The sequence below is a fragment of the Stegastes partitus genome, unplaced genomic scaffold (assembly GCF_000690725.1).
Source record: "Stegastes partitus isolate 25-593 unplaced genomic scaffold, Stegastes_partitus-1.0.2 Scaffold216, whole genome shotgun sequence".
NCBI classification, from domain to species: domain Eukaryota; kingdom Metazoa; phylum Chordata; class Actinopteri; family Pomacentridae; genus Stegastes; species Stegastes partitus.
In genome coordinates this window covers 189,834-216,110 of record NW_007577947.1, presented here as the reverse complement: position 1 = coordinate 216,110, position 26,277 = coordinate 189,834, and the positions used below count along the sequence as shown (strand labels likewise).

Here is a 26,277-nt window from a genome sequence, read left to right as displayed (position 1 = left end):
GCACCACAGAATGCAGACAAACTGAGCCGACAGCAGTGGAAAAACAAAATGAAGAACAAGAAGAAATGTAAAAATAAATTCCGCCAGAATAATACTGAGGACCAAGCAAATAAAGAAAAAGCTGTCGATAAACCAAAGGCAAAGGAAGAAGTCAAAACAGATTCATGTAACAACAATAGCAGTAAAAAGACGAGTCAGACAGCAGCCCAGAAAACGAAAAAGCAGAACGAACGTAAACCCCTGAAAAGAAAAGGAACTGAAGAAGACACTGATGTGTTTTCTGTTGGAACAGAAGAAAAGCAGCCGAATGTGAAAGAAAAACAAAGAATGTGTGGCAAAGTTGAAAAAAATGCTTCTGCTGGGGGATCAAAGCTAAAAGCAGGCGAGCCTGAGATCACAGAAGATGCACAGCAGCCCCCAACGAAAAGACTGAAACCTGAGCTGAGCAAAGAACAGACTCTGAAGAGACAGAAGCTGCTGAAGATGCTCCACAGTCAGGAGACGACCCAACTCCAGAGTCCGGCCGAGCAGAAAGACGAGCCGGCGGCGCCAGAAGAGGAGGTGAAACCGGACCGAGCCACCTCCTTCAGGTCCCGCATGGAGCAGCGGCTGGAGTCGGCCCGTTTCCGTTACATTAACGAGGTGATGTACAGCACGTCGAGCGGCGAGGCCAAGCGGATGTTCAAACAGGATCCACAGGCCTTCTGGGTTTACCACAAAGGATACACGGCACAGGTGCAGAGGTGGCCGACGAATCCGGTGGACGCAGTCATCGCCTACATCCGACAAAAGTGAGATACTTTAATTTGATTTCTTAGGTTTCTGTGGGAAAAATTAGTATCTGAGTTCATAAAGCATGGAAATACACCTGGGACATGAAATAATCTAAGATCAAAAGTCCACTTACCAGCTATTTTCAGGGTTTTTTTTCCTCTGGCTCAGATGACGTTACATCACCTAAGAATACACCTTGTAGTATCAGACTTACCGTCTTTACACAACAAGCTTGATATTGAGTTTATGTGATGACACTTGAACCAGCTCCATGTGCTGAAGAAGATCTAAGATGCCGATAAAAGATCCAGAAAGCTAATAAAAGAACCTTTGAGCATCAAGGTTTTTGTTACACAGGAGAGAGTAAAGATTCATGAATTAAATGTCTCTAACGTGTAAACTCTGACATCTGATTATGATTTTACTACACAGTTCAATCAAAATTAGCAAAATCCACCATTTAATTCAATGTGTGACGATGGAGTCGTGATTTACTTATGTTTCTTTACAGAGAGGGTTCCTTTATGTTCTATTTTCAGTTTATTTTCGCATTTAAATTCCTGAATTTTACTTGCTAAGATGTCTCAGAAAAACAAAAGCATTTCATTTGTGACAAAGACGGGAGAATCTTTCTGTGTGATTTGACACATTTTGAGCAGAAACTGAGGTGCAGGTGAACTGGTTTCAGATCTGAACAATAATTAATACACTATAATAAAAAGCACAAAAGTTAGATTGATGTGAGTCAGACCTACGAGTTCAGTCAAGACCTTTTTCGAGACAGTTACAGGTCGTGTCTTTGCATCTCAAGAGCAGAAGAGATTCAATAATCTGCCACATTTCTCCTTCAGGCAGGTTATTGTGGCTCCAGAACTCCTGTTAGCGACATCATTTATCGGCTATAAACAGCAAATATCACACATTACTCTGCTGAAGGCTTTCTGACAGCGAGGAGTCACGCAGCAGATAATGCCGCTCTGTGGGTGTTTAATCGATGCCGCTGTGGAGAAGAGGGCCTTGTTAGCGTCAGCAGTTTGGGAGCAGAGGAGCGACTTGTTGGTAGTTTGTTGTCCTGCGAGCTTTGAATCTGCAGATCGAAGCTCTTCTGAATGCAATTATTCTCTCGTTTCAGGCCGCCGTCTCTCGTGGTTGCAGACTTTGGCTGTGGCGACTGCAAAATTGCTCGCAGTGTGAAGAACAAAGTGCACAGCTTCGACCTGGCGGCTGCCTGTGAGCTGGTTACAGTCTGCGACATGGCCAAAGTGAGGGTTTTTTCTGGGTTTAAAAAAAAATAATTCCTGCACAAATTTGTATGATTGCGTTCAAGTAAAACACATTACTTCCATGCAGGTGCCGCTCAAAGACGCCTCCGTGGACATCGGAGTGTTCTGTCTTTCTCTCATGGGGACCAACCTGGCTGACTTTCTAGCCGAGGCCAACCGAGTCTTAAAAATGGGGTAATTGCTGCAATATTGATCCAGAATGTTTGGTTTTCTTCACTGGCTGTCTGTGTAATTGTTTTGCATTATTATTCCAGGGGCGTCCTTAAAATAGCAGAAGTGGCGAGTCGATTCGAAAACGTGCGGAACTTCCTCACCGCCCTGGCAAATCTTGGTTTTAAGATGGTTTCAAAGGTGAGGAAAGAAACACGACAAGCACATTTCCAGCGACAGAAGAACTTCCTGTTCTTTTTAAATATTAATCATGTCTGTGCATGCAGTGTCACAGCTGTTGTTCAAGTTAGTGAGCTCAGACTCCAACAGCAAAGGGGTATTCTGCCACATAAATGTCTACATTTACAAGTTTGTTTCCAGCTTTTCAAAGTGAATTAATCATACATAGATATAGAAGAGTATCTATTGTGAATACAGGCATCATGGTGGGTTTTTCCTTAAAGAGTTCTGTGAGAGTCAGTGCCTGGCAGCTACATCCTTTATAATTCATATGTTGTGGTGCTGCGGGCAGGAAACCACAGGTAGAGACGAATATTGTTTTTGACACAGTTACATGTATTAAAGGTAGATGAGCATTGTTCACACAGCTCAATCTGATCATATGTTGGCCAATTGAAAAGTTGCTTAAGTTGTATTGTGACAACTATTGATTTTTCCCCCCTTTTTTCTGTCTCCAGGATACAGAAAACACTCATTTCTACTCCTTTGACTTTGTGAAGACGGGAAACGCTCCAGAAAATGTAAAGAAATTCGGCCTGCAGTTGAGGCCCTGTGTGTATAAGAAGAGATGAAGACGTTCCAGGACTGCATTTGTCATTTCTGGTCATCACTACGTCAGTGGACACTTCCTGGCTTCTTGTACAGATTTGTACGCTTCTGTTTAACTGTATCATGTTCTTTTGATGCAGTTTTGAAGCCTCTGTAAATTGCTTTTTGTTCACACCTTTTCTTACAGTTAAATGATGTGTATGATGCTGTATGCACATGATTTTCTTCATGTAAAACGGTGGTCTGTGATTACTGTGTGTATCAGGTGCTGGCAGGTTCCCTCAGTTGAATCCTCTGATGAGTTCGTCCTCTCTGGTTGGAGATCAGTGGAATAAATGAAAAAATGAAACCTGCGAACACAGCTGCAGTAATTTAGGCAGTTTTGTAAGATAAGTCGTGTGAATGTTGACGGAAAAATACATCAAAATATCTTTAAAAATCTACGTTTTTTTTTAAAATGACTCTATGATGTGGGTATTTTTTAACACTTATGGGAGCCTGTTCACTCATTCATGCTCAGTGATTAGAAACATTAGCTTTTATATGATAATTCTCGGGGAAATACTACTTTGAAATGCGGATGGTAGAGAGTTAGTGAAAGAAAAAGCTGCTTTAACCCGTTGCATTCCTGATGATTTGCCACCAGAGGGGGTAACAGTGCTGTGGCCTGATGTGAGGACATGAGCTGGAGTTCAATCTGTTTACATCTGGATCCTACAGCGTACAAGAATTTATTTATAGCATCACTCCTGCTGTCACAGCAGATGGTCTCCGCTAATTTAACCGAGCAAAGATACTACAAGGACAGTTGGTGTGTAGAGTCAGAGCCAAGTCTGGTCGTCGTGTCTGCTATTTGTGGAAATGTGTTTGTAGACAAGTAGAGTAAGTTGATGGTAACAAACTGAACAAAATGGAAAATTACATTTGAATCACTTTATTGACAAGTTTTTAAAAAAATCCCTGAAAATACAATGTGTGTACAATGGAATGCAAAATTCAAGTAAGAGAAAAAAAAAGTGCAAAATTTCTGCTTTTCAGATCATTAATGCCAATCTCTATAAGAACTCTAATAATCCAGTACATTTACAGTTTCACTTTTAAATGCTACAGTCGCATAAAAACACACTGAGATCACAAACATTGCTGCGGTTCCGGTAAGCCTTCACATCTATAGTTTGTGCACAACGTTAAGCTGAAAGTGGCCAAGAAAGCACCTCTTGTCTTCACACCGTACTCTTGACGTCGATGACGATGGAGTAGCTGACCAGCTGAGCGTATTCTTTACTGTCCTTTTCCGTCGCCGCCGACTTCTTCACCTGCGGAGAGGTGGGTTCGTGCATCAGAGCCGTCAAGGCCGAGACAGACTCCCGCTTCTGAGTTACAGAGCGGAGGACAGAAGCTGTTAATGTTGGGTTTTGAAGTTTTGCACAACACAACAATGAGCAAAACCAGAGAAATTATGACAATATAAGATAAAGTAAAGCTTTAGTAACATGAGAAATGACATAAGAAATGCAGTGCCGAGTAGAAAAGTACAATACATCACTGAAAATTAAATAAATACGCTAAAATAGGAGTAGAATAGAAAAGTAAAAAGTAATGCTGGCAATGATACTGAGGTACTAAGAAATATAGCACCAAAAAAATTAAATATTGCACATTATATTGACAATGTGGCACATGTAATCAAACTCTTGCTCATAAAAATGAAATGTTTCACGATACTAAAATTGATATCGTTTCACATGATTTTGATATTAGTGTTCAGCTCTGAGTGTCGGATGTTTTAGCTGTCATTTCTACAGAAGGAAGAGGAATTATTAAAATAAAGTAAAATATTAAATTTATATACTCAAACTTTCTGAAAATGTGCATGTTAACCGATTTGAAATGTACCTTATACTCCTTCCGGGTGTTTCTTTTGCTGTAAAACAAAACAAAAAAAAGGTTTTATTAGTTGATATAACCCATTTTTGAGTGTGTTTTTGAAGGATTTGTAGGGCTGAGAGTCACCACTAGATGACACTGTGACACAATCGGACGCACGGAGTCGGTCCGAGTCGTCAAGTTGCAGGTGTGAAAGGATTATATGCGACGAGAATATCAATGCGTGACCCGAGTTCTCATCATTGATCTCTGATGTCAGAAGCTGCGTCTCACTTTGTACGTTATGACCTCGGCGACATCAGCCCCGTGTCAAAAAGAGTCTTCAGCCCTGAGGAGGGTGAGGAGGTCTGACGTTGGTCCCAGAATAGCCATCCTCTCGGGGAGTCATGTTTTCTTGTTGTTCGCCGGGTGACTGACCTTCCCAAATTAGCCTGACAGGACCCTCCCACCGGAGCGAGGGATAACGGGACAGAGATTCAACCAATGGCACCTTCGCCAAATGTTCCATCCAGAGTGGCAGCAGCATTGAATCAACCTGTAAAGCACTCCGGTGCAGCTTTATCCACAGAAAGAGACTTAATCTGATCCTGACGAACATTCTTGAGTCAGATTTGGCACCAAACGGGGGGAAATGTGGAAACTTGTGCAGGCAGAAACCATAAACAGATCTCGGATTGTGACAGATATCCCACATCAGTTGTAAAAGACGTGACTCACAGACTGTTTTCCAACAGCAGCAGCATTAAGAGATGAATTTGTGGATTTTTTTTTTCACTGATGAATGGCAGCTTGAATTTCATTATACTAATAACTTCCGAACATGTGGACTTTTTGAACCTTTTACCTTCACTTTTGCAGTGTGGCTCTGATGATAAAGAGGCCAGCGAACAGCAGTCTGCTGCGCAAATTGCCAGAAGTAACACTGCTAAGAGCCAGAGCAGGAAACTGGAAAATAAATCTGTTATTCTCACTTGCTAACAATTTCTACCTGTCTGAAATGGAGGGCTGCGGTGGCAAAGACACCTGTCTGCTTCAGCCGCACACTTCCTGTTTGTGAATAGCTGCACGGCATTGGGGTTTCGGTGAGTTGGGTGAACAATACGCACATCCTGTTTGTCTCATGCTGTCTGTCGCTGGCAGCGTTGCCCTAATTTGCCCGTCTACACATCACCTGCCGAGCTGCAAACCCGTCACCTGTGGAAGCATGAAACTCACCAGCACACGCAAATGGTGACGACCAAGATGAGGAGGATGGCGGACGCCGTGGAGATGCAGATCATGGCCATCAGCGCTGCAGCACCCAGTACACAAAGATATTAGATCTCATCTTCAAACAGTGTGTTGATAATCATCACAGTTTCATGACAAACATGTTTCTCACATTGCAGAGACTTACCAAACTGTTCACTCTCATTTATGACCTCTACTTGAATGTTGACGGTGGCTGTGTGGTGATAGAAAGACGCCAAGCAGGTGTACAGGCCTTTATCTGTGCGCTCTGACTGGAGGATCATTGCAGCTCCTTCCATTGGGACAGATGAACCGTCACTCCTGAAACACACAGGTGATTTGGAATTGAGTTTAAAGAAAGAGTTCAAAATTTTGCTTTAAATAAGACACCTCATCAACAGCAATAAGATGATTATTAGTTTACACCACATGGAATTTTCTATAGTTTCACTTGAATGCATTTGATGCAAACCACCATTAAAGCAAATAACAAATACATGAAGAACAAAACAAACTCATTTTTACTCCCTCCCTGGCGCATAAACAGTCGATCATGTCCCTAGATAACGAAGCCCCTTCACTCTCCACTGCTCTCCCTGTTGGCCTCCATGCAGGTCTTCCTTGGCATGCTGGTCTACAGCCCTCTTGTTGCCTCTGATTGTTCCCACAGACCTCCCCTGCTGGAGGCTGTAGTCGGCGAAGACCAGCTTCCTGGTCTAAAAACACCCACAACCATGTGTCCCCACCACCTCCACCTTACAAGCGACACACTCTCAGCAAACAGACTTCACATCCAGGTGAGCAGCTTTACTCTGGTCACCCTCATTGTGCCTCTGGGGTTTTCTGTCTTTCTTTCTTTCTTTCTTTCTTTCTTTCTTTCTTTCTTTCTTTCTTTCTACAAACAGTATTAAGGTGAGATGTTAATATTTTCTCCTGGTCTGTATTAAAAATAAGTCTCTAAAAATTATGAATAACTATTAATATTGACTGAAATGGAACATTTCATTGTGATAAATCTCCCAACCATGCATACTACAGCCTGTTAGCATTTAGCCTAGCTTTGCATAGATGGGACACATTGAAACAATTTGCTTGCCTCAATGCAACAGTATCAAAATGCCAATACAACGACCTCTAAAGCTCAATTCAATAATCTATATCTTTTTCAAAAATTGAAATCTAAAAAGTTGTTAATTATGGAGGTTGTGCACCAGATGATTTCTTGGAGAAGTAACATTTAGCATAATGGCTGAAAACAGGAGGAAACTTATAGCACGCGGCCAAGAAATAGTCCCACATATAACCCTGTATAAAACCAACTGTGTTAACTTTTACGCATAGTTTTTTAAAATACAAATTAAATAAACAGAAAAGAGTGTTAATTATTGAGCATTTCGAGCTGTTTAAAGGTAATGTTTTGAACATTTGGACGGATTCAAACAGCTATTCCATTCTTTATGCTAAGCTAAGCTAAGCTAATCATCTCCCATCTGTAGCTTATTTAGCCAAATGATGCTCTATAGCATCAAGGTTGTGTAAATGATCCAGTTTACATTTTCAGGTTGGCACTTCCTATCTGACTGGCGAACCCCCAGGAGCGTCTTCATCTTGATAAGACGGTACATAAAGCGGATACACCACCTTTGACAGTTGAGGTTGTACTCCGGCACGTTTCCTTCGACTCGGAGCAGGATTTTCTGGTTGTGATGATTCTCGTGCAGCGACAGTCGGTGGACAACAGGCTGAGCAGTGTAGCGGCTTTTCAGAGGAGTCGTGTGGTTCAGGACTCTCAAAGAGGTGATATCTGCAGAGCACTGAAGGTCAACTTTGTGTCTCTGGATTTGTGTGAATTTCTGAAGTGTGCATGTGTTCATTTTATTTCAGCTACACTCACAGTATCTGGGGACATGAACCGTCTTCTTCTCTGTGTTCCCATTTTCAAACTGGTACACACAGCTCAGGTCCTGCCCTTCATGACGGGCCAGAGGAAACTGATAAGTCAGCCTGGCTTCCAGCATGTGCCCTTCATATTCTGAGTGCAGGGACGTTTGACTTTTGGCATTTTCAGGAAGGATCCAGGCGAGGTTTTTCCCGACACCCTCCCCTCTGCAGCGACACACTGCCAGCCAGGGAGAAGGGTCTTGCTGTTGCACCAGTGACACACTCAGCAGAGGGGCTTCTGAAAAAGAAAAGAGGGAGGCAGGAAGGAGATGAAAGCTGTGTGACACTGTGTCATAGAAAGAAGTGTTTTCGAAGAAAGTAGCAGCGTACTGTGCACAGGAAGGTGTATTGTTCTTCTTTCTGGTGCCTCCAGGCTCGGATGCTGCACCGTGCACGTCAGATTCTGACCAGCATACAGAGAGGATAGAAAGTGCACAGAGCTGCGGGCCGACACCGACCCATCAGCCTGGACTTCAGCCTCCGTCACATGGCTGATGTTGTCGTCAGAGTTCCCAACATGCCAGGTTATAGCTGCTGCAGGAGCAGAGCTGTCTGCAGAGCAGTCCAGCTTCGTGTGCTTGTGACCGTCTTTCCACTCAGTGCTGGCGCTGATGGTGATGTTGGGCCGAGCTGTGTGGGAAAGCAGTTAAACATCAGGAAGTTAGGGGTTTCTTTTGAGAAAAAGATAAAAATCTATGGTGCGCTTACTTGGCCAAATACGTCCGCTACTCAGACAAAATTACCCATCGGTTGATTTGTCGAACATACCGCAAAGAGGGAGTATTATGCTTCTGTTCTCTGGTTCCTCAAATGCTGGGTGATTTATCACACACTCTGCAGTGAGCTCCTGAGGCGAGCAGGCAGGGAGGAGTAAAACTCCCCTGACAGAGTGGCTTCCATTCTGAGAAGTGGAATTGAACCAAAAGTCCTCAGACACACCCTCTGGTAGGAGCCAGGACACGTTGGCTGCAGGAACAGCATCAGCTGCTGAGCACTCAATCACCCAGCGTCCATCTTCGGTCCGCAAATCAACCCCTATTGTGGGAGGAACTGAGACGAAGGGTGGAAAGAGAAGGTTCCACATCAATATTTTATAAAGTGACGATGCAGAAATTCAAAACAGAGCCAGCCATGAAAGCCTTTCACCTACCAGAGTGTACGACTGGAGCTTTAACGGTCACATTAAACCGCAGCGCCGCTTCGAGATGGTGATAAGAGACGACACACTCGTACAGACCAGCGTGCTGATGCTCCACAGGACCCTGAACCACGAGGCTCATGCCAACCAGCTCCACGCCCTCAGGCAAGGGCCCGTCATCTCTGCAGGGCAAATACACAACCACAAATTCATGCTTCTGTTTTAATATGTCCCCAATATGAAAATATCACTGGCTAAAAAAAAAAAAAGTTAAAAAAATTCTTAAAAAAAGACACGTTTTGATGAGGAAATGTGCTCGAATCTGGTTCCTGCTGTCTGTCACTTGTGGTTTTGTGCCACCAAATGTGTCACCACATCCTCCACAGGATATGTAGGTTGTTTCAGATGGTGTTTACATGAGAAAAAAAACAGTCATATTCAAGTCAGTCATTATCTACCTATATTGGTCTTTAAAACTGTTACACAGTCGCCGCATATGAGGCGACGAAATGACGACATTAAGGATTTAACGGTCGTCATTAAAGAAAAAAAAAAAACGAGGCAGATGTTTAAGAGGTGCTCCACAAATTTTAGTTACAGGTCTCATAAATAAAAGCGGCTGAACTGAAGGTATCCTGACATTTAGTCGTTTGGTTTTACATTTTCCATAATGCAGCTGAATAACATGTTTTCTTAATCTTCCCTGCCTGGCATGTCACATTTCTCATGGCCGACGGCTAACACAGGCTTTCTGTTAAAAATTGCAAGTCTCAACAAAAGGCTTCTTTTTCGTACTCTCACAAGCTCCTCTGCAGCAACAGAGGAGTTATTGTTTTCACGGCTTGAGGAGAAGTTCTCCACGATACACAAAACTGACGGAGCGCTCCTTTAAACGCTGAATATTTCTTACTTGCTGCAGATAATATTGTAACGTGGCACGTTCCCCGAGACCTCCAGGCCGATAACGACGTCACTCTCTCCTTCCTGCAGCTCTAAATATTCAGTGGCTTGGAAGTCGTCGCTGATGTTTCCCAGCTCGGAGTTCAACTGAACTCCAGACAAATCTGTGGGAAAAAAAAACGATGTCTGTTTCCTGTAACTTTTACCTCATGAGAATCAGCAGCTTTTCACATAAAAAACACTGATTCCACTCACAGAAAGTCGGGAGAGTTAAGACTCGTGATTCCTTTTGTGTGAACTTTGGGTGGTCAAACACACAGGTGACGGTGCGGCCTTCATGCTCAGTGGCAGGGAGATAGACGGACACTTTCTGTACGTCTGAATCCGTGTCGCTCTCCCTGTGCAGCTCCTCTGTCGTGTTCAAAGCCAAAGAGATGTCAGTGTCGGGTCTCCCTCCAGATGAAACGCAAGAGACCACCCAGGAATCGTTTTCTCCTCGCTGTACCATCTCTGCTTTAATGGTCACATTTGGCCTCGCTGAGGAGCAGGAAGAAAGGCGAGAAGAGTTATTCTTTCACAAGGTCTAATGTTTTTTCCAGCAAATTAAAAAGTCAGATAGCAAGTAGAGGCTCGGGGTGTTTTTGTTAAATAGGAAGCCGGGGCCGGATGAGCTGGATGTTAGCTAAACACAGCCCCGTAAGGGGGCTTCTGCTCGGGTTTTTTGGAGAGTGCTGACTTAGGCTTATCACCTGTCCCATCTGTTGGCTGAGCTGCAGCTGAGAGCAGATGTCTGGCCCAGCTGCTGTCCAACCAAAGCTGAGAGAACCACGGGCTTTAATACGGGGAATCAGCAGAGATCAGAGTCTATTATCAAATACATAAAAGTTGTGGTGTAATGCAATAGCCAGACATCCCTAATGAGTAAGAGAAGTGAGCTAACACCTCATAATGGCCCGGGTGCTGGGGAGAGGTGTGTACATTTAAAGTGAGTTAACGCACTTTGGCTTGAAAATTTCCATCTGTTAACACCTAAAGTTATGTGTGGATTTTACCACCGTAGTTAGAAAATTACCTAGGCTGCAGTACTTCAGCGGAGTGTAAATGTATCGCGGACAAACGAGCTGGCTGGCCTGGTTCAGGCTAATGGGACTGTTACCATACAGTCTGCAGGATAAACATTCACTGTATCCACGCAGGGATCTGGATGTTCTGGATGTTCTGTTCCATTTCACGACCAAAGAAACAAAGAAGTCGCTAATTAACCACACAGAAAAAAAAAAAGATGAACTCAAAGTTGGTTCTAGAAGAGAATGTAGTTCAGTAAAGGTCGATAACAAATCTGCATTATGATGCTCCTCACTGGGGTAACTACTTGTTTGGTCTCGGCCTCCTATTTTGGGTTTTGTGTGCTGAACCAGAGCCAACATGTGGCTTTTTGTATCCGTTTTACCAGCTGTTTCTTACCAACCTGGGTTTCTGTGCTTGAACTGTTGCTCTTTTTGCGTCAGATGCATTTACAAGAGAAAATTCACTGAAGTGTCATCTGGGACAGCATAGTGCTAAACTACACAACTCCACACTTTTCAGTTTTTCTTAAACTTGCATGAACAAAAGTTTTTAGCAACTTGGAGTCCACAGGCATAGCAAAATGTTGTGACTAAATAAATCGAGCGTGCTGTGTTGGTTGTGAATGATTTGCTCAAAAAGACCAATGACAGTCCAAGTTCTCAGTCCATTTGAGCTCTCAGTCAGCTGTGAGCAAACATATCATTGATTCATTCACAGAGATACACATTCTGAGTGAGAGTCAGCAGCTCCTGTTCGACTGTCTGATGTTCTTTCACTGCGAGGGAGCGATACGTGTTCAGTGGTTCGTTCGCTGAATGCACTACACAGTGAACGTGAGTCCTGAATGAAAGTCAGTCGTGCAAAATGTCTGAATCAGGCTCAGCAACTTCAAGAGTGATGCCAAACTGTACATCAGTTTAGTAAAAAAAAGACTTAAAATGAGTGTTCATCATCGACATTCAGCAGGGAAAAGTTTAAAATATCAAAAGCACAAAAGGAACTTGGGATGTTTGTCAAAGCTGCAGCACTTCTGGGTCTGACAGCTGAGGACTGTGAGGAATATACACAATCTGGGCCTGTTTCACTTCATGGAGTGGGGCTACTCAGTGGGTCAAGCTCTGAACAATTCAGTGAACAAATCTCTTGACCAAATCCTTTTACTGAACTAGTTCTAGTGAGTTGGGGAACTGAAAAGAACACTAGAGTGCTGGATTTCTTGGTACCTCTCAGCTGAGGTTATTTGATCCTCTATCTAACTCAATACTTTGTAGCGTATAAAAACTTTAAAAATCAAAGCCGGAAAATTGGAAAATGAGCTTTCACCAAGTCAACAGGTGCACGTGTACATACATTTTGCACTGAGGGAACACGGTCACCAAATTGCACGCTGCGCCGCGTTACATTATCGCTGTTAATTAGTCGCTGCGTTGCTGCTGCTTTATTTGCTCCATATGCTCGACTTCAGCGAAATGCTGCACGCCCGCATGAATGCATCGCGCTGTGCAGTGTGATTTATGGTCTGCCACTGTGTATGTGGAGCAGAGTGAGAGGAGGGAACAGCCTGTGTGAAAAAAAAATCAGCAGGAGAAAGTTATTGTGCTGCAAGTTGCTGAGTCATGATGCGTGATTGCAAACCTCGGAGTGGTGATGCAATACAATATGTCACCTCCTGGCAACGCACAAACACAACAACACCAATGGGCCTTGTGAGCTTACTGTAGGATTCCACCTCGGCTGTGGTGAGCTCAGGCTGTGGGAGGGTCGGGTGTTGGACCACGCAGGTCACGCTGTTTTCGTCCTGCAGGCGGGTGGGGAAGCGGAGGACGCTGCTCAGGGTGGAGGTACCGTTGGAGTGCAGAGTTTCAGTCACGTTCACAGTGAAGAAGTGATCTGAAGGAGGAAGCCCGCCGACCAGCCAGCTGATCTGAGGCGTGGGTCTGCCACCGACGGCAGAGCACGACACAGACTGGAAGTGAGTATCATTTATGGTCTCCGCATCCACCAGGATCTGAATATGAGGCCGAGCTGTGAATGGATTAACAAGCAAACATGTTGAATGATGTCAAGGGGGGAATGATGCATCAGTTTCATTAAAATCAGCAGTCAGGAGTTTTATCTGAGTGAATTAAAGAATGTATTATTGACTTGGCTTACCTACTACAGAGACGAACACGCTTGCAAAGAAATTCTCCTCATCCGATTCAAACTCACAGATGTATTCTCCCTCCACTCCCACACTGGACACCTTCATCTGAACTGTGAGGTTGGTGAGAGATTCTGGGTTCGAGAAGTTGTCCCGGCCAAAAGGTTTGCCGAGTCTAAACCCCGCCAGGCTCTTTGCTGTGCCTTTAGAGTTACCTTGCCGTTTCCACTTGGCGGTCTGGATCAGACTGTCACCCAGATATCTGCAGCTCAGATACGCGTCCTCGCCCAGGACGGCCGTGACGTTGCGGGAGACCTCAAGATTCGGATATCCGTCCAGACCTGACACAAAGAACAACACAGTGTTCAATAATGACGAGAGGTCAGGAGTTCAACCCAACAGAAATTGCAAACACTGGCAAAGCAGAAATGTCTTGCGGGGGGAAATGTGATTGTTGGTGTTCCTGAGAGGACTGACTGCAGCGTGATAGATGTCCATTGTTGTGCCGGTGACAGAGGCTGCACACATCCCATTGTCTTGCACTGGTTAAGTGAAACCGTGATGGATGAGTCAGACTAACTGGGTCAGTGGTGATGAGCTCCTCGGTCAGTTTATCACGATTAGAACTTGCCAATGACTAATCAATAGAAACAAGACTAGGGGTGCCTTGGTTTAAACGCTGACATGCTGATGTTGAAGATGCTGCAATTTTTCACTATAATAGCTTAGCTCATGCTAACATTAGCACATTAGCTTTAAACCTAATGAGGATATTTTATGTTTTAACTTGAAATGAAAACAGAAAATGGAAGAGAACTTATTATCTAATAGGCCATAATTAATGTTATAAAGAAAAGGCAAACTGAAAAACTAAACTGAACTAAAATGAGAAGTTGGTGAATCCTGCAAAAAATTCTTAATTCCTTCCCTTTGTTTTACATTTAGCATTTTCCATGTAGCATATAAAGCAGTTTCGCATAAAAACTTTTTGGACTTTTCCCCCCCAATAGCTGCACAATTAGTATTTTATTTCTGAACCAAAGCGGTGGACGCAAAAGGCAGCAAGTGAAACTAAAAACCCAAAAATCACATCAAAACTTTAGAACTGCATTAACTTTCTCAGTAAAAAGATAAAATGCCAGAATCTTTAACTTTTCCTCAAGTTTTTTTTTTTTCATGTAGCACCCCCTATTGCCCAGATGAAGACAGATCAAAACAAAAAAAAACAACAAAAAAAAACAAGACAAAACAAACAACAAAAACTTTCATCTACTAGCATGTGTGATAGAGGCCTCATAATTTGTAGGTTAAGCTTTAATATGGAGACAAGAGAAATCATTCATCTTATCAACATCCATATAATCTGTTTTACTCTGAATTAAACCATAACTTACTAAATAAAGATCATTCTGTATTGAATTAGACTTGAAAGTAATGATTGATACTATAAACCCATCTGGAAAATGTTAATAAATCAAGTTACAAGTAGCTTTATTTCCTCATAGACTTCTTTACAATTAGACTTGTCTTTGCAGTCAGAGGAGTCGCCCCCTGCTGGCCGTTAAAAATCATGCAGGTTTAAGTCACTTCCATCTTGGCTTCAATTTGCAGATGCATTCTTTTCTTCTATTTAAAGTCTTTGCTTTCATATTAAAAATCGGTGCATTCAAGTCATGGGTAGCTCTTTGGTACACAGTGACCCCTGGCAGCTGAATTGAAGTTGTAGCAGCTTCCTCATACTCGAAGAGCTGAAGACAGGAAGTGGATTTTGTGGCACACAATGACACTTGATAAACTTGGCTCTGTTCCCTCAGTGTATATTTAATAGAGAACTCCATTATGTTAATGAAATGAAAACAGTCCAAAAGTTTTGCCCGGATCCATACCCAGACAGCAGCGACCTCTTCCATCCACACAGCTAAGAAATCAGCCACAGTTAGGGGAGGTTTCAGCGAAAAGGGCATTTAATAGAAGCTGACAGGTTTTAGCACTTGCAGAAAGGACAGTGTGCAGACTCCAATGCATACCAAGTCTCCTTCAGTCGGCTTCCTCTGCTGACTTCATCAAAGTGCACTTGAGGACGCAGTTTTCTCTATCAGTCAGTCAAAGCCAAGAACCTCTATTCAGCTTTAGACACATAATGAGTAAAATGATGACAGCTTACTGCTGCACTGCTTCAAGGAAAACCTCCAAACATGCAGCCAGCTGCTGCAGTTTAAACCAAACTGTTTGCATCAAACACTGTTAAAGCTGAAATGCTGTTGGTCTTCCTATATATCACAGCAAATGGAAACAATGTGGAGTGGCTCCAAAGCCTTTTAAGAGGAAAGGACAGCAAGGGAGGGAAATAAATATGCTGTATCAGTTCAATTATGCCTAGTGGGTTCATAATTCATTTGCCCTTGCAGGTTATTGCCAAAATAAATGTCAGCCAAGAATAGAAAAGGCACACCTTAAGGATACAAACTAACTGAGAAAAAAGAAAAAAAAAAATCATGCATCACCTACTGCATTACATTTCCTGAGCCTCAGGGGCTTCTTTTTTCACACCAAACAGCTACAATTCAGCAGTGGCACACAGCGAGTCTTGCTCTGCAGACTGGGGATGTGGTAAACAAATAAGGCTTTCGACTTTAAGAAAACACGACTCTTTCACTTGTTTAAACTTTCATCTCCAGCTGGAAGTCTCAGTGACTCTGCAGAAACAAAGAGTGCACTAAACCAAACAGTAGGATCTTTAAATAAGTGCAGCCCGGAGAGGGTTTTCCCCACAAAGAAAAAAAAAAAAGAAAAAAAAATCTTAACGACACTCATATATTAGTTTTAAAACGCTGTAAAGGAATTACTGTGGTTTTAGATGACACAGCTGATCAATAATAACGAACTGCCTGCCAGAGTGACAATACAAACAAGTCATCAGCAATATAACGCAAAAATAGTTATTATTTAGTGCCCTCGAGGATGCATCCAGCTTGCAGATTTATTGCCTGTGTGCATTTCTAATTGGACTAATCAGTGAGAAAAACCGCAACAGCGCTGCTCAGTGTAAATGCCACAGGTTAAACAAGACCATAAGGTCCAGTAAAATAAGCCCATAAACAGCTGACAGACACAGATGGATTGTAACTCTCCAGACTTACCCAGAATTTCCAAGCAATGAGCAACATTTAGGACGAGGCCCAAAATCAACAACCATGAGCATCCCATGATGGTGTCATTGAGTGAAACTGTACGTACGGCACAGGGTATTTAAAGAGTGTGTGTTTTCTGTGGTTATGGTTATAGGTACACACCCTCTACAGCTGACATGTTTGCTGCCACTCATGCACCCACATACTATCTGCGCGCACACACACACACACACACTGACACAAATGCCGCTTCTCCCTTATGCTTCCTGAAACAATAACCTGCTTTTTGTGTTTTGGAGTCGTTGCAAATTTGCATGTCCTCTTACAGTGTTCAGATGCCCAGACTCTGTTTTTCTTGCAAGTCGCCATGCAGGATGTGTCTGTTCAGTTACTCAGCCACCTCATATATACGCAGGGCGCCTTGGGAAGTGGTGAGACCATGCATCATTCATACCATCCTGTCCCTGCCGGGGCCCTCAGAGACCGAGTGTCTGCGAGACAGCTCACTACTGTTTGGGAAATCACTCACTTCAGGTCATTGTTTTATGGAATAATGCTCCTCTGATTCACTTTGTGTATTATTTTCTCTTTGTCAGACAGACATATTTGCTGAGTACAATTTGTCCCCCTGCAAGCGAAAAAGTGCAAACAATGTGGATGAGGAAGGTAAATGTTTTTTTTTTTTGCAGGGGCTCAGCACTGCATGAGGTTGCTTTCTTTTGTGTTAAAGTTGATCAGCTTTAGTGTTGAGTCATGCAAACCGCAGGAGGATGACAGTGAATGAAATGACCTGACAAAAAGTGGGGGGAAAAAAAATGCTGCCAACACATTCTGATAACGTGTGGTTTTCTAACGGCTGACTGAATCTTGTCTTATGAAACTGGCAGACATGGTGAGAACTTTTTCAAATCTGTGAAAGTGGGTTTTTACAACAAAGAAAATAGTAGCTGTGCATCCTCTTTCGCTCTGTGCTTCACACACACACAAGGAGGTGTTTTCATCACTTCAGAGGGCATCACGTTTCCTCGAGACTAACTCTCACCAGAACCATAACTACTACTTGCCTAAACCCTTACTCAAACTGGAATACCAGCCTTCGCTCTAAAACGGAAAGATTTACATGATGGAGACTCGCTTTTTGTCCCCAAAAAGGGAGGCAGGTTCCCACAACGTGACTGAGTAAACAGATTTATGTCAGGACAAACATCTATTAAAAAGCCTTAAATGTCTTTTCATCCACACTCCTCCTTTAAACTACAGAATATAAAAAACCTCAGCTGTAACTTTTATTGCACCCCAAAAATTCATGGTCCTTAAATACACCTTAAACTCAGGCTACAACCACACTAATACATTTTAAAACAAGATTTAAAAAAACAACAAAACACAGCTCCATTTGAGAAATAATCTCCGTTCATACTGACACACCTGAATGTCATGTGATTATTTATGTTCGCTGGGTGCGGGGATGCTGGTAGAAACATGAAGCAAGAGGCTGGTTGCTTAGTTGTTGAAAATACTATGGAGGACGTAAGTTCACAACAGCTGCAGAGACAACAAGGACAAATAAAAAAATGCCTGTAATTTGTTATCTGTGTTGAAATAACACCTGGAGTCAAGGCTAATGTCTTTATTTTTTTCTAAAATGTATTTATTTATTTATTTTTTAAATGGTTTTTTAAAATGTATTACTTGAATGTAGTCTGAGTGTTGGGCGTATATAAGGGCCCTGATTTCTTTGGCTCACATCAAAAGAGCGTAACAAATCAGGGAATTCATTTATAATGGCAGTAAAGCAAACATAGACGTCTGAGTTTCCTCAAGTCTTCGTTTCTGTTTGTCCAGACTACAACGCCATCCTGGAGTTTTTAAACTAAAACTGGTTTCACTCAGTTTCCACTAGTCTCTACTTTAGGGCCCCTAAGACGCTGAAGTAGTGTCAATGGTAGATAAACAGTGAACAAGTTGTGTGTTTGTGGATGAAGCCTTCGTAAGACTCCTGAAAGAGCAAATGGAGGAGCTTAAGCAACATTCATAAATTCCCTTTTCTCGATTTGGGATCACTTTCCAGTGTATAATCCCTTAAAGGCCCCTTACCATACCTCTATTTAACAAGTTAATTTAAGTCTCACATGTTCCCACAATGCGTATTTCAGGTTTTAGCTCAAATTTAAGCACAAATCATTAACCCTACCATGATAAACCTGGCTTTAGGCCTGCTCCGAACAAGCTGTTTTGGTGTCTGTAGCTTTAAATCCAATTGGGCTGCTGCTGACCACGCCCCTTTCAGGAAGAAGGCCACACCCCTCATCTCATTTTCCAGTTTGTACAACTTCCTCTTCTACTAACTTCTACTGGAGATGAGAGGGAAGGAGGTAAGGAAGAGACGCAACAAGGGATGAGTCAAGGCAACAGGTATTTAATAAAATGAGACATCTTCACATGGGAGACAACCGACCGTTGCATTTAGCGGTGTTCATGATAACATACAATATATATGTACTTGTTATTTAATTTACATGTGCAAACAATGGATAGATGTCATATAATTTTATTCCTAATCAAACATACTTGTTCGATGAATATGGCACACAAAAGAGTACTATACAAAAAAAGAGTATTATTATTGAATGATATGTATTCATTTTTCGTCTTGCTCCCAACATGGTTTGTATGTTCACGCTGTGTGTTACGCCTCCTTTATGTCATGGGTGTGGAGAAGACCTAAATTAAGGATTGATCTGCGCATCCAAGCTTGTAACTCCTCAAACAAACCACTTCAATCCTCAGTCCTCTGTTATCAAGATGCATTTTTGGAATTTAGACGTCCGTTGTGCTGTTGCACCAAGATTGGACACAGAGGAGCCAAGAAGGTTGAAAGAAGTAAAATTAGATTAAAAGGAGGAGGAAGTCGGAGGTGGAATTTTGATATCACAACAGGCTGCAAGACTGAATGGCTCAATCAGTGACGGACTTTCTGATCTATGGAGAAAGAGAAGACGTGAGGGGATGTTCTTTTCTCTTATTTTGTGCCGCTCTTGACACACTTGGGAATCAGGCTCAAAAACAACGATTAATCAGAGTTTGCAGATCCTCCTGAGAAGAAGAAAAGTGTGTTTTACTGCAGTTTCCATTTTTGTGTCAGCATGAAAACAAAGTTCCCCTCACCCCACCCCAACACGAGATATCATTGGAACGGCCAGGATGTCCTCTATTGAGCACATTAGTAGCTCAAATGAGTCAAACGATGTAGATCAAAAACAAATGTCCACGACAGAGGACATCAATAAATAGGCTGGAACTCAAGGAGCTTATCATGTCCACCGATTGCAAGGTTGGTGGTTCGATCCCCAAGCCCTGGGCATGCCCAAGTGTTCTTGGGCAAGACACTGAATCACACTTTGTAAAGTGCTTTGAGTAGCACTAAGGCAGAAAGATGCCATGTAAGTGCATTTAAAGTCATTTATTTCACCTTAACCTTTAGTTATTCTAAGGGTTTAATTGTCAATCAAGCCAGAGTTTTATTTCTTATTAGGTTTCTCGTCCTATTGACCAGTCATAGAAGCTGCCTTCTGAACCACACAGATAGATGAGAGAGGTTTTGTCGGCGCGATCAGAGCGAGATTAAAGCTCCTATTACTTCCAGTCTCGCTCTCGGACTCGATTCTGACTGTGGATGATTGTATCTCCGGAAGGTAAAACACAGTTCAGTCTATTAGCAAAATTACATGCAACAGTTGATTTTTGAGGGCAAACACTTGACAAGGCGAAGTCACATGGGCACGGACCTGGAAGTTAGTCTTCCCGCTAATTAAATTACCTGAAGGGGTTATTCCCGAAAGGTGGAGAAGGAGTCTGGAAACCTTCAGTCCGTGCCCTATTCTGTCTGCGAGTTAATGCATTTTACTGACAATGAATTGTTAACATTTCACAGACAAGGTATTGATAGTTTTCACAGATGTACAACTGGCATCCTCTTCGCCTCGCTGTCTTTCTCTTTATCACTTTGTCTATGGATGCACATGTGGAAATTCAGCAGGAAAAAGGTAGTTGGTGATGAGCCAGTAATAATATGTGCACAGTAAAGCCCCAGTAAACCTGCCTGCGAAGGGCTGCGTGGTAACCTACTTAACTCTGAGGAAGGTTATCATCACTTTCGTCAGAGGAAGAAAATCACTGATCATCTGCACCATCTCCTCCTCCTGCTGCTGCTGTTATTCATTTACAGCTGAACTATCACCAAACCCCGCGGCCCTCCCACACACACTCAAAGGCGCTTGAACGGATTCCACGCTGACACGAAACTTGATTGATACGCCATTATCAACCCAAGTCACATACCAGTATTGGCCTGTGACACTGCTGGCATTCGTGTACAAAGAGAAAACAATCATCTAAATATCAGTGCAATCAGCAGGCACCGCTCTCTGGGCTGCACATCTGGAAACATAATCTAGAATCATACACATTTGTAGAGATGCACATAGACACAGAGAAAAAGGAAAACAAAGCAGTAATATGGGCGGAAAAAAACGTTTTTATTTGACATATTTTTCTTGGAGAAGCAGCTTTTGACTTTTATGCTTCAAATAGTTGGAGCCTTTAAATGTAAACATAAAACGCTAGCCTGGCTTTTGTTATGGAAGTCTCTATGAAATAAAGCAGTGCTCAGTTATTATCAATGAAATGTACTTTTAAAAAAAATAGTTGGACAGTTTGGGATCATGCTTCTCCACCATTTTGCCAAGAGATGGAAGAAGAACAGTGCTCGTCTCAAAACAAAGGGAAACAACTGACATGGCTCTGTCCAAACAACAGCTCCATACGGTGCTAAAACCCATTAATTAGCTCATATACCTTGACTTTGAGGCCCATCGTTACACAGAAACTGCACTTACACACGTATTTAATGACCTTTTATTAACTCCTGAGTCAGGGGATTCTGTGATTTTAGTGCTTTCAGAACTCGGCTCACTGGAGCAACGTGATGGCATGAAGGGAACTGCTCCTAAATGGTTCATATCCAACTTAAAGCATCTTCTTCCTCTTCAACTTCAATCAACTCCCTTCACCTGTGGCGTGCCCCAGGGGTCCATCCTTGGTCCAGTTTTTTTTTTTTTTAAACATGTATATGCTAACTTTAGATTCAATCCATATCAACAATATGGCATTTCACTTCACTGCCACCCACATGAATCAGATATATCTGTCAATAAAATACAAAACCAACTAAAAAAAAAAACGAATTTCCTGCTTAAATTACAATAAAACATGGATGCAACCAAATATTCTTACTTTAAATGACAGAAAACAGAGGTTATAGTCTTTGGAGCTCCACACCGCCCTTTTTATTGACCTCTGACCTTTGATTATCAACAAACCTGGGAGTGATTTTGACAACACTTTGACATTTCACAAGCAATTAAATGCAAATTGTTAGAGGCAGTTTCTTTTAGTTGAGGATCGTTGAGAAGAACTTTTCTTTACTTATCCAACTTTGAAAAGGTGATTCAAGCCTCCCAGTAACATTTAGAATTGATCCTAAGAGTTTACTGCTTGTTTTAAAGTGTTTAAATGGCTTACTGCCTCCCTACATCTCTAATCTTTTATCTTTACACACTCCCACACATTCACTGAGGTCTGACCAGAGACTCCTGCTTGTCCAGAGGTCCAGATTAAAGCTTAGAGCAGGTCAAGCCTTTGCAGTAAAAGTCGGCCTCCTCACATCAGGATCGCAACAACACTGGACATTTTTAAAACCTGTTTGAAAACCCACTTTTACTCCTTGGCTTATACATCAGCCTGTGTTTTGTTGTTTGCTTTTACTTGTGCTCGATTACTGTTTTACTTTTCTTCTTTCACTTGTGTAACACTTTGATCTGCGCTTGTTGTTTCTAAATGCGCTCGTAGGCATTGGCCAGTAAATATTGCTAACTGCTAGCTTAGCAACTCTAAAATTAGATCCACATTATATTCTATTAAACTCTCAACAAGAAGCGGAATATGCATATTTATTTATTTAATGCTTGGGTTTCAGAACATGCCATCTTTTCATCCATGGCTGGTTTGTGAACAGTTGCGTATTTATTCATCCAGTTACGAAGCAATGCTGTTAGCCATTTAGAGTCATGTTTCCGATAATCACTCTCTTTTAGCTCTGTTTTGGTCTCCACCACAACTTTAGGTAAATATTTGACTCTTTAGCTGCTACTATGTTGGCTATTTGGTGCCGAGCACGTAACGCACACTGGAACTTTCTGGAAATAGTCCAACAGCTTACTGCTGCTGGAGAGGGCCAGCAACCAACCGGGTCGCTAAAAGATGCTAAGACAATCCATAGAGCTAAGGAAACTGCTGAGTATACTAATAATCCTTCATGTGATCCATTGTTGATCTAAAAACCTTGATTGCACCTTTGTGAGCCAAACATCCATCCATTCATTCATGTTCTTTCACTTGTCCACAGTCTGTGGCAGCAGGCTTAGCGGGACATTCTAGATGTTATTCTTCTGAACAATGTTTTCCAGCGCCTCCTGGGGATCCCAAGGTGTTCCCAGGCCAAGTAAGATATGTAGTACACTCTGAGAGTTCTGGGTCTACCTTGAGGTCTCCTCACAGTTGGAGGTACCTGGAAAACTTCCACAGACAGTCTTCCAGGAGACTAATCCTAATCAGATCCCTGAACCACTGAAACCCTGAAAAGACGGAACAGCGACTCTACTTGGAGCTTCCTCTGGATGTCCGAACTTCTCATCCTATCTCTAAAGCTGAGTCCTGCCTCTCTACAATGGGAAACTTATTTTGGCTGCTTGGAATAATGGTGTCATTCTTTTGGTCGCCTTCCAGAGCTCATGACTATAGTTGAGGGTTGGAACGTTGACCAACTGGTAAATGGAGAGCTTTGCCTTCTGGCTCAGCTCCCTCTTTACTACAAAACACACAATCCTGCTGATGCTGCATCAATTTGTCACTTGTGAACAGGAGCCAGAGATACTTAAATTCCTAATCTTGGGGCAGAAACTTACCCCCAACCCCAGAGGGCGTAATCCACGAGAACCATGACCTCAGACTTGGAGGTGCTGATGCCCCAGTGAGCCAGATATTTTTAAAAAGCACTTTGAATGCAAACTTTCCCACTTTAGAGTGTTCGTATTGTGCATGTTCAGTTGCTAGTTTGTGAGGAGTTAAACCCAATACGACAACAGTCCTGCAAAATAAATTCAGTGTTTGTGTTGAACTGCACTGAAGAGACACGTTTCTGCTATTTAGCTCAACCCAACAGTTGCAAAAACAGCAAAAACACCTGTAAGACTACGATCTGTCCAAAAATGAAACATCTCTCTGAGCAAACTGAGCATAACCTTCCTGACAGGAGTTTTACTGTTTCTATTAGCGTGCAGCAGCTCTACGTTCTGCTGGTTGTTTCATTTACAGCAAAGCTTTCTATTTTATGAAGTGAATATGAAGCATTGTTATGTTTTTACTCATTTCATTACAATCTGCCGTCTCAGTCAGATGAGTCCGTCGGTCGCCTCCTGTATGTGAAGGGTGCAACGGTTTGATCGATCAGTTTGGCTGATAAAACTTCCTGCAGACAAACAAGTGTTGTCAAGTGCATTGAGGAGGTGCTGACCACAAAAGCAGCTGCACACTCGTAACCGCGACACAATAAACATCTTTTAAAGGCAGAATAGGTGCCAGCAGTTCAACAGCACCTTCAGAGGCCCGCTACACTCGAAACAGCGTGTCTAGGTGTGGAGCATATAAGGGCATGACTGAAATTTATTCACAAACATTGTGACCTTGATTTTAAGAGCACATAAAGGTTACTGATGCCTTTTATCAGCTCCTATAAAACATTATAGATCCATAATGAATCATAACGGTCTCATGAATGTTTATGACTTGTTGTCTGACAACCTTCTAAAGTCACATTACTTTTAATGCTATGTAAAAAAAAAATAAAAAAATCGAAGGCACTACCCAAAGAGAGTAATGGAACTTTGTAATTTCCCTCCACGGAGATTCACCGTGATTCTTGGGGAATTGTATTTTTCTATAAGCACTTTGTTGTGTGTTTGCAGCGTAGGATGACTCATTCTGAGACACCTGTTCTACTACAGGGAAGCATCTGAAAGTTCATTAAACCTAAAGTGAACTCCTTGTGATGCAAGTAGAGAGTTTTGTGCAGCTGCAGCCTTGTTGAGTGAGTAAAAAACGAAGTAAATCTTCAACTTCTACTGCAGCTTCCTTCTTGTACCTTTTCCTCTGTGAGTCATAACTTCCTGATCAATCTCTTCTTCTTTGATGCCCCCCGAGTGCTTAAACGGTTGAGGAAGCTGGTCGCTGAGTGCTTAATGGTTATTTAGTTGGTGGAAATTACTCAAACAGGGATGCGGCAGTTCTGAAGATGATGCATCTAATGTTCAGGTCATGAGCCGTTTATGTACTTCAACAGTCGAAGCCGGACTGCTGAGTGCTTAATGGTTATTTAGTTGATGGAAATTACTCAAACACACTCAAGAAGAGTGGAGAGGCAAATCTGGTCATTACAGTTAAGTAGTAGATGGAGCAAAGGGAGAGGGCTTGTGATAAATGATACTGCTTTGAAATGCGTTTCAGGGAAGTGTAGCTCTTTGTTTTCTGGCAAAAATCACAAGAGCAACCAGGGTGTCCTGCCAGCTGAACCCGAAGCTTTGGTGGCTCATGTGTAGACGGGGATTATTCTCGTTCCAGGGGTGAAAAAGCAAGCTGCTGGCAGAGCATCAAGTGAGAATGTAAGTGAAATGGACAGCAGATGGTTCTGGTTCATGCACCGGTTGTTTGGGACGTGCTGAGCATGGCTGGGCCCGTGCACCCCTCCAGACCTGGCAGCCGTCCTGGCTTCCCCCACCACAGGACTCTGCAACCAGCCGGCTGTGAGTCTGTGCTAATGCAACCTGCAAAACTCCCATTAGAGGAGGAGGAGGAGGAGGAGGAGGCGAGGCTCATCGAAAGGAAATTATGCCCTTTGTACGTAAATGAAGTAATAAAAATCTAATTCTGTAACACAACCATCCAAGGGAGTAATAATTGAATCTTGTGGATGCATTTCGTTTTAAAGCACAAACCACAAATCTGCCGTTGTCGCAGGAGCAGGAGGACACACCTCGGTAACCACATCCGGTAGTGGCCCTGTGAAAAGGTCAGTCTGCTGTTGCTTTGCGCGGTTTTGAAGAATTGAAACTTCAACTCGAGAAGTTTTGTTTGACTTTTCGTTTAGTCAGATGCAGGAAATCATCGTGTATTCACTCATTTCAAAACTGAAAAGTGATAGCGCATCCTCACAGCTCACAAAGTTTTGATTCAGAGTACAAAAGCATATTGTTTAAACTAAAGTCGGTGCTGCATTTGAATTTGAAACTTGAGCATCACAGTCTGATCTAAGACACACACCACCCAACCAGAACACCGCTGCTTCAAATCTGTCTGCAAATCTTTGTTGCACGTTGCGTTTTGTGTCTGCACATTTTTAAATAATGGCAAAAGTGCACAAAATATAAACTTGAAGCTCCTCTAGCCCGGTTACTGTTACATTAACAGCAGGAGAAATGATAATGTGTCATTTAAAACTGCTCATTTGTATTAATAACCTCACAGAGAATCATCATCTGACTTCGCTGTTTTCATTAGTTGGCATCTTTCTGCTCAGTGTTTCGGTTTTGTTGCTCAAAATGTTCCAGTTTTGCTTCACTTTCGTGGTTCTTGCCATTGTTTTTGGCAGCAACAGGCAAGTCCCGCCCCCCCTTAGTTACTGTTGCTACACCTCAAGCTTGCACACATGACATGGCATTTTAAACAATA

The 26,277-nt window shown here is 42.5% G+C and overlaps 2 protein-coding genes across 2 annotated transcripts in view; one reads left to right on the top strand and one right to left on the bottom strand.

The window, feature by feature from the left end:
* rrp8 (ribosomal RNA processing 8) overlaps nucleotides 1-3,448 on the top strand; it is a 4,627-nt gene extending 1,179 nt beyond the window's left edge. Inside the window, exons 4-8 of the mRNA XM_008280980.1 lie at nucleotides 2-791; nucleotides 1,907-2,036; nucleotides 2,125-2,231; nucleotides 2,312-2,408; nucleotides 2,906-3,448. Coding sequence (XP_008279202.1) covers nucleotides 2-791; nucleotides 1,907-2,036; nucleotides 2,125-2,231; nucleotides 2,312-2,408; nucleotides 2,906-3,019 — 1,238 coding nt within the window. The 3' untranslated portion in view covers nucleotides 3,020-3,448. The remainder of the gene's footprint in view (nucleotide 1; nucleotides 792-1,906; nucleotides 2,037-2,124; nucleotides 2,232-2,311; nucleotides 2,409-2,905) is intronic.
* A 466-nt stretch (nucleotides 3,449-3,914) lies between these two features.
* LOC103356720 (uncharacterized) lies at nucleotides 3,915-16,521 on the bottom strand. Its single transcript, XM_008280972.1, has 14 exons — nucleotides 16,444-16,521; nucleotides 13,315-13,644; nucleotides 12,877-13,185; nucleotides 10,348-10,629; nucleotides 10,103-10,256; nucleotides 9,205-9,374; nucleotides 8,823-9,104; nucleotides 8,385-8,684; nucleotides 8,008-8,292; nucleotides 7,755-7,917; nucleotides 6,280-6,434; nucleotides 6,099-6,174; nucleotides 4,893-4,920; nucleotides 3,915-4,369 (listed from the first exon to the last, which is right to left on the bottom strand). Exons 1-14 carry the CDS (start codon nucleotides 16,508-16,510, stop codon nucleotides 4,220-4,222), a joined length of 2,751 nt encoding a protein of 916 aa, XP_008279194.1. The 5' UTR covers nucleotides 16,511-16,521; the 3' UTR covers nucleotides 3,915-4,219.
* Between the last annotated feature and the right edge of the window lie 9,756 nt (nucleotides 16,522-26,277).

What these genes read in the sequence shown, in the direction of transcription:
- LOC103356720 (XM_008280972.1), bottom strand. Translation starts at nt 16,510, where the DNA reads ATGGGATGCTCATGGTTGTTGATTTTGGGCCTCGTCCTAAATGTTGCT. An exon ending in AATACACCTTCCTGTGCACA is followed by an intron (nt 8,293 to 8,384) that starts GTACGCTGCTAC and finishes TTTCTTTTTCAG; the next exon opens with AAGCCCCTCTGCTGAGTGTG. An exon ending in AAATGAGAGTGAACAGTTTG is followed by an intron (nt 6,175 to 6,279) that starts GTAAGTCTCTGC and finishes TGGGTGCTGCAG; the next exon opens with CGCTGATGGCCATGATCTGC.